The sequence below is a fragment of the Hetaerina americana genome, unplaced genomic scaffold (genome assembly GCF_022747635.1).
Source record: "Hetaerina americana unplaced genomic scaffold, ioHetAmer1.1.p SCAF_39, whole genome shotgun sequence".
Taxonomy (NCBI): domain Eukaryota; kingdom Metazoa; phylum Arthropoda; class Insecta; order Odonata; family Calopterygidae; genus Hetaerina; species Hetaerina americana.
Window position 1 is genome coordinate 1,804,264 of NW_027286974.1, and position 10,737 is coordinate 1,815,000.

Sequence of the window (10,737 nt, forward strand, 5' to 3'; positions counted from 1 at the left end):
AGGTGATGGGGGTGGAAGGGGGATGAAAATATAATTAGAACAGGGTAATTAGTGCCTAATATTGATTCCTGGCCAGTTCCAGGACTCCAAAAGCCAGATGAAGGATTGCTCTAGTGTTTTCAGTTTCAGAGGAGGATCAGAGGGTGGGAGGGATGCTATGATTGATACACTATAGCATTTATCAAAGGGAGTGTTGTGTTCGGAGGCGTGTTTGGGGATAGGGAGCATGTCAATGAAGGAAGAGTTTTTGCATGAGGCTCGGTGGTTGTTGATTCTGATATTGAGGGGTGTGGTGGTTTGCCCAATATAATAGGCCGGGCACAGTTGGCACTTCAGAAGGTACACTACATTGCTAGAAGTGCAAGTAGAGGAGGGAATTGGTGGGAGAGAGTTAAAAAGCGGGTGGGAGAGGGATGGGATTTTGGTTTTGAAAATAGGGCATGTTTTACATCTGGGTTTATTGCAAGGCGTTGGAGTGGTTTTAGGACGGGTTGGGGATTTAAGGAGTGGATTTGTTGATTTGAGGAGATCGGATAGGTTGGCGGGGCGTTTGAAAGTAACTGAGGGGCATTTGGGAAAAAGGTTGGCGGTGGCATTATGATTTTTTAGGATAGGGTAGAGGTCTTTCAGGATTGATCGTATAGATTCTAAGCCCGGGCTGGGAAGCCGATTCTTTGTATAAAATTGCACAACCTTTGTTTTTATTAATATTGATTCTCATCCCATACCTGTCGCACTGAATTTCCAATTCACTAAGCAATACTTGCAGCCCCTTGGCTGGCTGACAAACTAGAGCTTGGTCATCAGCAAACCTAACTGATTTTACGAATTCCCCGCCCACCTTCATTCCTACCTCCAATTCTTCCCATGCCTCTTTATTCATTTCCTCTGCACACAGGTTGAACAGCATCGGTGATAATGGGCAACCCTGCCTTACACCCCTTCCTAAAACTGCCCAACCGGACTCCCCGTTCCCCACTCGCACCTGAGCAGTCTGAGACATGTACAGGTTGCAGATTAGCCTCCTTTCCCTCCAATCCATTCCTATTTTCTGCAATATACTCATTAGTTTTTCCCAATTCACTCTATCAAATGCTTTTTCTAAATCTACGAAACAGGCAAATACCTCCTGGTTTTTTCTATATTCCTCTCGATTAATAATCTCATTACTGCAATGGCATCACGCATACCTCTCCCCTTCCTAAACCCAAACTGATCATCCCCCAAGTAATCATTTGCCCTACTCTCTATCCGTTTGTTTATGATCCTGAGAACAACTTTAGCTGCGTGGGATATCAAACTTATTGTCCTATAGTCCTCACATGATGTAGCCTTTACCTTTTTCGGAATAGGAACTAAAACTAATCTCACAAAGTCTTCCTGCCAGATTCCTTCCTCATAAATATTACGGACCAGCCCATATAGCCTCTTCCTCCCACATTTTTTTAAGCATTTCAAAAGTTCCACAGGAATGTTATCTACCCCCACGGCCTTATTTAGTTTCATCTCCATTAATGCCCTTTCTATCTCATGGTCTAGTATGCCTGGACCTAAGCTATCTTCCTCTACGTCATGTTCCTTTTCAATGTCTAACTTTGTTGGTCTAAGCTCTTTACTACACAGTTCTTCTATAAATTCTTTCCATCTCTCTTGGATCTTCCCTGCATCAACTATTACCTTACCCGCCTTATCTCTAACTGCTATCGTTGTACATGTATATATATATATATATATATATATATATATATATATATATATATATATATATATATATATATATATATATGTACACATACATATATATGTGTACATGCAATCCAGGCAGGTATGTGCTTCATCGAATGAGATTTCCTCGCTGGGTTAGCAAAAACCTTCCTCAGACTTCTACAAAGCATTACAGTCAGCCACAATATCATATGATCTGTGGGATACCAGTAAAAGAATCTAACTTCTGCGAAATATAACACCCAGCACTATAACACTTTTGACAATAGCCGCTCTTTGATTGTACCCCACACTTGTACCTATAAATCCAGTCAATCAATTGAGCCAATCAATATTTTCATGTTCTCAGCAACTTTTCTGAGGGTGATTTGACGATTGGCCAATACTATTTTCTTCACTTCATCAATGTTTACGTTTCTTGTTGTCGTGCTCGGGCATCTGTCACACTCCTCATCCTTCACATCTTCTCGGCCCTCCGAGAACATTTTGTACCACCGGTAAACATTGCTTCGGTCCACGGTAGCTTCACCATATGCCACAGTCAACATTCAGAATGCATCCACACACTTAATTTTGTTTTTCAAACAAAATTTGACACAGATTCTTGGATCCATTTTTTTCGGAACAGGCAAAAATCGAAGACAAGCCAAAATGCATCCGAAAAAAACAGCTGTCACAATTAACTGGGCTTTGAAAAATGACCGAACTTTTTGGCATGAGTTAAAGACAGAAGTACCAACATAACGCTACCAAAAAATTGAAAAATCAATTATACGTAACCTGGAGAAAATCAAAATTTGCGATATTTTTTGGACAGACCTCGTATATGTGGGTAGGGGTAGTCCAGGGGTTGAGCATTGGACTGATGAGCGGAGGGCCCTGGTTCGATGCCCAGGCAAGCCTCTCTGGGCACCTGCAGCTCCACCCCTCAACACCTCAAAAGGGTAATCATTTCACCTCGGACATTGAGGTGAAGGCAAAAAATTCAATAAAAACACGGTGTTTAAACTCGCCATGTTGACATATAGCACACTATAACACGTCTCCATACTTCCGCTTCTCAAAATACTACACTGGATGAATGTAATGACCTCAAACCTGCGCATGAGTGTTGACTGGGAATGTTACTTCCACATGCCACCAGACCAGGAGTCCTCCATGAAGGTCATTTTGTTTGTGGTGTCTACAAACATGTGATTGCATTAGTTTTCAGTCTACCCTCGTAGTTATTGTTTTTAATTTGGGATTACTCTCCACTCCCTTACGTACTCAATTCAAATTATTCTCTCCTGATTGCTCATTACCTCAGTTGTTAAATTATAGTCGTTAAAATGCCAACACACCGTGACGACGGCATAACATTGATGATTTTGTAAACGTCCTCACAGGAGGGATCTTGTGGTGGCGCTGGGAAAGCAATCAATTCCTCCTCCGGAGTGACGGAAGTGCAATTGGATGACCGAGGCAAAAAGGATGGCCCTGGTCTTACTCCTCTGACTCCGTCCGTTGAGGTCCAAAGGGGCATTAAGAGAACACACTCGGTGAGATGCGAGGAAGTGGGGAAGAACCACAGCCCGGCACAATCCACGGTAGCCACCATCAAAGCAGAAGAGGAGGTATGTCTATTGACCTCAGCTTGTACTAACTCAAAGATTCTCAGCGGAATAATTTGGCAAAAGTGATCATAGGTTAAAGTGTGAATTCAGCAAACTCTGGAAATAACAATAATCTAGTTTTTATGCTTCGAAATTTTTGTATGCAAGCTTTTGCGTATGAATAGAATTATGAAAACATTTCGATGCTCTATAAATGACGGAAATCCTTTTTATACAGTTTAATATTCTATCCTAAATCATTTTTACGAGGCTAAAGGGCATTTTAATGGAATTGTGAACATTTAAGGTAATCCTATTAATGACTGAAATCTAAAAATAACTGGACTGTGTTGCGTTGCGCATCACTACAAATGCCTGTGACATTGTGTGTTCGGTATTTTGGTCACAGCATCTTTTTCCTTCGAAAGCCTCCAACAAAATTTCAGAGTTTAAGATAGGACACCTCGATAGCTTAACTGGCTAAAGCACTCGACATTGATGGATCAGGGTTCGAATCCCGGTCGAGGCAAATGATTTTTACATGCTAAAGAACTTGTTCCATTGACTGAAATCTGATTTATATGCCTTAATTGTCATCTGAATCGTTAAAAGTAGGTTTTTTTGTGGGTTTTTTCGGTAAAATGACAAATTTTCATAACTCCTAATTTGAATAGAATCCATTTTATTAAATTTAAATATTTTGTCCGGAAGCATAGGGGGGAGGAGATATTCTGTGATTTCACAGAAAAATTTGAAATTTTTGAGACCACAAAAATGACTGAAATTCCTTCTAAACACTTTAATTATCAACTCAAAAGCATTAGAAAGATGTCTGTGAAAGAATCTGTATGAAATAACTTTCACAAGTAATGCGTTTAAGCTTTATTTAATAAAAGGTTTATGTAATCAAGTGTTTTAAGTGCTTATAATGACATATTTGCCAGACAAGTATTCTGGCTAGACCAAATTCAATTTATAGCCGATGATTTGAAAACTGATGGCCCTAAAACTCCACCTTGCGGGACCCCCGAAAGAAAAAATCTTTGGATTGGTTTTAAACCATTAATCAGCAGTGTTTGTGGCTTGTTACAAGGCAGTCTTGTTTGTCTTAATACAAGGTAAACAATATTCAAATATGATTTCTGAAAGATCATAGCATCATCAAGTGCCTTGCGATTATTATTTTCTCCTTAACTCAAGAGAAAGCTCAAAGGGTAATTAAAACATCTTGGATGTTGAGTGGAAGGAAAAAATTTGCTAACGGCATGCTGTTTAACTTGCGTTGACTTAGCACTAGAACACATCTCAATACTTCTGCTTCTCAAAATACACTGGATGAACGCAACGACGACCTCAAACCTGCGTTTGCGTGTTGATGGGGAATGTTACTTCCATATGCCACCAGGAGTGTTTCTGAAGATCATTTACTTGGTGGTCTACAAGCATGTGTGCATTAGTTTGTAGCTGGCCCTTGTACTTTTGTATTTTGTTGCGTTTATGATTACATGAGGGTAAAGATGCACATCTTTTTCTTTTTCCGCAATAGTCTCGTGCTGAGAGTGGGGATGATTTGGAGCAGACAATCCGTTGCGGGCCCTCGAGGGTCAAAATGAAAGGGAAGGGTAACGGTGGGGAGCACCAGGGGGAGCTGAGGTGTGAGGGGAACAGGTACCAATGCCTGGCGTGTCTGAAGTGGTTCCCGGAGAGAGAAACTGTGGAAAGACACATTGAAAAACATCACTGCCTCATTGGCGCCAAGGTGAGTCATCTCTGGCCCTTTCCAGACAAGATTTATGACTAATTGGTACCGTATATGCGGTAGTGATTAATTGTTTATTGAATAAGTCATCAGAAAAGAAGTAAAAACAATATTTTGGGTGGATTTTACAGTTTGCATTCCGAAAGTAATGCTGTTATTTTTTTTTTCAAAGTAATAAATTGAAAAGATTTGTTTAAACCCATAAAATTCTTCAAAGTACTTCCCTTGGGCGTCTACTTTTTTTTTGTGGCGACTTTACCATGATCGGTACATGCCCTGGAAGGCATTTTTGGGGACAATCTCACAAGGTCATCATCACGGTTGATTGGATATCTTCTATGGACGTCAGGACTATAGTTGGACAGGAGTACAGACAATTTTTGGACTTTGACCCTCGATTAAGTGTCAAAATGGTTGTCAATGAACTGAACTTGTCGTCTTACTGTTGTGTTTTGCACTGACTTTGATTTAGAAAGACATGTGACACGCACTTCCCCACAAAGGCGTCCTAAAATACAGTCAGTCACAAATAAGGACGTTATTCAACATCAAAATAATTTAACTATACTTGTTATAAATTGCAGAAGCCTCAAAAACAAATCAGCGGATCTAGAATACATAATCCAAACTCATTCCGCTGATATAGTATTAGGCACAGAGAGTTGGCTGTGCAATGACATAAACGACCAAGAAATTTTCCCAATAGATTTCAAAGTTTACCGACACGATAGGGATACAAGACCCGGAGGAGGGGTTTTCGTGGCAGTTAAAAGTCATTTTGAAAGTAGGCAAGTTTCATTTGAAAATAATAACATAGAAAGTGTTTGGTGCACCTTAATACGGACCAATCAACCCAACATAAATTTATGCTCTTTCTACAGACCTCCAGACTCAGATTTGAAAACACTTCACACCCTCAACGATCAAATTTACAATTTTACACGTAAATATATTAACAGCATAAACATAATTGGTGGCGACTTTAACCTGCCTGGTATAGATTGGGACAGCAATATCGTTAAATCTGGGACCCGCGATCGCGAATCTTGCAATTCCATGATAAAATTGGTTCAAAGAAACTCCCTCCATCAAGCAGTACGCATGCCCACCCGTGGAAAGAACATATTGGATCTATTTCTTACAAACACGCCGGAACGTATTATTAGTGTATCAACTGATGAGGGCTTGAGTGACCATAAAGCAATTAATGTCCATTTGGACATAGCAATAAAAAAGATTGTTAAACCAAAAAGAAAAATTTATAATTACCATAAAGCAGACTTTGAATCTTTTGCCAATCAATCAAACTCTTCACTACCCGAGTTCAAAACCCGCTTAAGTCATGTCAACGTGGAAGAAACTTGGACAGAATTTGTCCATATCATGCAAAAAGGAATCGTAGATTTCATACCTATAAAATACGTTAAAGCAAATCGCGACCCCAGGTGGTACAATAAAGACGTTAGAAAAGCCCTTCGAAAGCAGAGAATGCTACACTCTAGGGTAAAGAGGGCAGGCGTGAACACACCATCCCCTGAGAATAAAAAATTATGGGACACATATAGATCCTCTAAAATTGAAACCAAAAAACAATTACGTAGCGCCTTACTGGAATTTAAACGCAAAGTACTTTGCGAGCACTTGGACACTGACCCCAAAGCTTTCTGGTCATATGTTAGGGAAGTATATGGGAGTAAACCAACCGTGGCTTGCTTGAGGGATTGTAGCAATATAATTCATACAGACAGTGAGGGTAAAGCTAACATCTTAAATTCATTCTTCCAAAGCGTTTTCTCGAATGATGTTGCCACCGCATATCTCCAAGAAACAATACATACTCCACCCATGGAAAAAATAACAGTGGACCAACAAGGAATTCTAAAATTGCTTAATGAGATTAAACCCAACAAATCCCCGGGTCCCGAAAATATACCAGCTAGGGTGATAAAACATTTAGCTCCAAACATTGCCCCGTGCCTTGAATTTATATTTAACAAATCCCTCACAGAGTGCAAAGTACCTAAGATTTGGAAAACCGCGCAAATAACGCCTATTTTTAAAAGTGGTGACAGGGAGGATCCCAGTAATTACAGACCTATATCTCTCACTTCCATCTGTTGCAAAATCTTAGAGCACATAATTGTCAGTTCAATAATGAGACACCTTGACAATATTAACTTTTTAAGTGACAATCAACACGGATTCAGGAAAACCCGCTCCTGCAAAACCCAATTAGGATTATTTACACATGATTTACTTGTATCTGGTGAGAGAGGTAGGCAAGTGGATGCCATCTTCTTAGATTTTCAAAAGGCATTTGATAAGGTCCCACACGGTAAACTCATTCATAAATTAAAGGTCGCGGGCATAAACAAGGGCGCCATAAGTTGGGTTAAAGATTTTCTTTCAGAGCGGGAACAGAGGGTAGTCCTTGATGGCGCTAGTTCCGACAGCGTTCGAGTCACGTCGGGGGTACCTCAGGGAAGTGTGATCGGGCCGTTACTTTTCCTGATTTTTGTTAACGATCTGAACCGCGAAGTGAAAAGTAAAATTAGGATGTTCGCGGATGACACGGTGATCTATCGGGAGATATCTGGGGATGAGGATCGTTTTATTCTAGAGCAGGATTTAGATTGCATTACTAAATGGTGTTCTAACTGGGGATTGACTCTAAATTATAATAAATGTGCAGTGGTAAATTTCTTTAAGAGATCAACGGGATTTGCCTACAAATTAGCTGGAGGTGACCTGGCAGTAGTTGATACGGTAAAATACCTAGGTGTCACATTCACAAAAGACTTAACTTGGGGGACTCACATACGTAAAGTCTGCGGTCAAGCATATAAAAAATTGGGATTCATTAGACGCATTGTCGGCAAAAGTGACTCGAAGGTCAAGGAACGTTGTTACCACGCTCTTGTAAGGCCTCATTTAGAATACGCATGCAGCGTGTGGGATCCGAGTGAAAAAGGTCTCATTTGGGAAATTGAGAAGGTTCAACGCCGGGCAGCCCGTTTTGTAAAAAATTCCTACGGTAAAACGCAAAGCGTCACCGAAATGCTCATGGATTTGGGGTGGGAATCATTGGCTGAGAGACGATTCAATGCAAGATTGAAATTATTAAATAAATTTAGATCCGCATGTTTCAGCACCGAGGTCTCGCAAATTATTCGTTCTCCTACATACATTGGTCGCTCGGATCATGCATATAAAATTCGGGAAATAGATGCCAGGACTAGCCGACTCAAGGACTCCTTCTTCCCACGGACAATACGGGATAGCAACTGCAGGGTTATAGATAGCAAAAATTCCACTTGCCTCCCTCAGCGTCTAAAAAATAATTAGTTGTATTTAAATGCATGCTCTTTTACTAACCTTGTGTGTTTTGCTATAATAACCCATTCTTTCCGAATGACCTCATTCGTGTTCTGTTCATCTGTTTTCAAATTTCCCTTTCAATCCCTCGTCCCTCTCCGCGGGGGGAAATTCCCGCTACCTGCAACGTTGGGTCGCATTCCATTCCTTTTAAGACTCTTTGGGGGTAGAGTGTTTTGTGGTGCATTTTAATGTGGTAGTGATGTTTCAATTTCTTGCTTGTTGTGTCCTGGCTTCCGTGATGTAGGATGGCTTTCGTGCTGCATCATGGGGTGCAGTTTTTTAGTTGTTTTGCGGTATATGTGTTTGCATGAGTATTGGATGAAGGGATTTTTGCATGAGTGTGTGCGCTGTTGTGGGTGTGATTTTCTGTGTTGTTTTTTTTTGCATGTGGTATTTTTCCTTTTACGGTTGGTGATCAAACACCCCCCGCCACACGCCCTTGCGGCGGCTTGCGGGGTATTATGTAGATGTAGATGTAGATGTTACTGAAGATTTAGGGATGAGGAAAGTGTATGCTAAGCTCTCGCCTTAAGGTGTTTGCCACAATATGCTACAAGTCTCCCGACTTCTTGGCCAAACACCATGTCAGGCCAACAATGTCCCACCCCCCCTTATCTATAGTCCTGATGTCACCCCAGCTGACTTCTTTTTATTCCCCCGGATCAAGACAGCTCCGAAAGGAACCCGTTTTTCGTCCACAGAAGAGATCGAATATGCCGTGAGGAAGACCTTGCAAGAGAGGTCTCCGAAGATGCCTTCCAGGGCACTTATCAGTCACGGCAGAGTAGCTGGATAAAATGTGTATGAAGCCAAAGGAGAGAGTACTTTGAAGAATTTTTAGAGTTTCTGCAAATCTGTTCAATAAAACTTTAAAAAAAATATATAAAAGCATTACTATTGGAATGCATCTTGATTTCTGGGCTCAACCAGTGCAATAACAATGCATGATACTCTTCATTAAAGGTTTATTGTGAGTAATCAATGTAGATCAATCCGTCTGAATCTGAAACAGAGTCATAACTATTACATATTTGGCGAATTTCACAGTCTTCGGAGCCTGATTGCTTTTTAAAACCCACAGTTGCATCTTCATCTTCAGAGAATTAAATGATCTTGGCAGTTAATGGCTATTTTGAGGGGCAAGACCGTTTTAATTATTACAAGAGTATCGAACTTATTGAACATCGCTGGGAAAAGTGTGCGTATAGAGCTGAAAGGATGTTATGTTGAAAAATGAATACATTTTTTTCCAAAATTGTTGTTTTTTCTCTGTTGGGTCGGGTGCTTCTGGGACCAACCTCGTAAACCACCCTCGAAGGTACTCAATGCTGTATTTTTATTATAATTTCCATCATTAGAGATTTCTAACTTTCTGAAAGCCAATTCTGATGCTTATCCCTAAACAATATTCTCAAATGCAGGTATCATTTGGATGTCAGGCCATTAGTCAGTAGTTTTATTTGGGAAATTTTAGAAGGACCCACTCGATTGATTTTATGAAGGAAGCCGAGGAAATATATTCAAAGGTAGAGTGATTTCTTTCAACAGATTAAAAGACAGAAGCAGATCATCCATTATGTATTTAACCCTCTTAGTGCGGTGGGGATTCCAGGGGTACTTAGTGAGAAGTGCGAAGGGAAATTTAAGAAAATGTATCACCTTAGAAAAAAAAACATTATGAAGTTATTTGTTTAGATATCCATGTGCGGTTTTTTTATTTTGAAATATATTATTGTAGTTAATAATGATGTAATACATTTACATAATCTGAGAAATAAATGTATTTATTACAGTATTATAAATTTGAAGAATATTTTTTTAGCAATAATATTTCGATTTTTAGACACAATACTAATATATTTTTTTTAAACATTTTTCAATAAAACTACTATTTTTAAATATAAGAAAGAATCAAAAAAGCCTGTAGAAAAAATTATAAATAAATAAATTAAAACCAGTGAATTGCAAATTTTTTTGTCAGCCTCTGCATAGTTCGATTTTGTTGAAAAGGCTGATCTCACTGAGTCAAATTGGGACTCTTCCCCTTTCCTTGAGACTACGGCAATGTGCTTACAATCTAAAGGCAGAAAAATACCAAGTTCTAACTCACAGAGAACTGCTGACAATGTAATCCAATACACAGGACGCAAATGATTAGATAGGATGGATGGCAAGAGAAACCAAAATGATTACAAAGCAGTGCTCTCATTTCCATCGTATCAACAAAGTCTGAATAAGCAGTTATATATCAACACCATCCCACCATAACACATTCAAGAG

The 10,737-nt window shown here is 39.7% G+C and overlaps 1 protein-coding gene across 1 annotated transcript in view; it reads left to right on the top strand.

Moving 5' to 3' along the window:
• The window catches only part of LOC139691680 (zinc finger protein 497-like), a 33,098-nt gene that overhangs the window by 10,467 nt on the left and 11,894 nt on the right, over positions 1–10,737 (top strand). The window contains exons 5-6 of the mRNA XM_071589524.1: positions 3,114–3,341; positions 4,867–5,079. Coding sequence (XP_071445625.1) covers positions 3,114–3,341; positions 4,867–5,079 — 441 coding nt within the window. The remainder of the gene's footprint in view (positions 1–3,113; positions 3,342–4,866; positions 5,080–10,737) is intronic.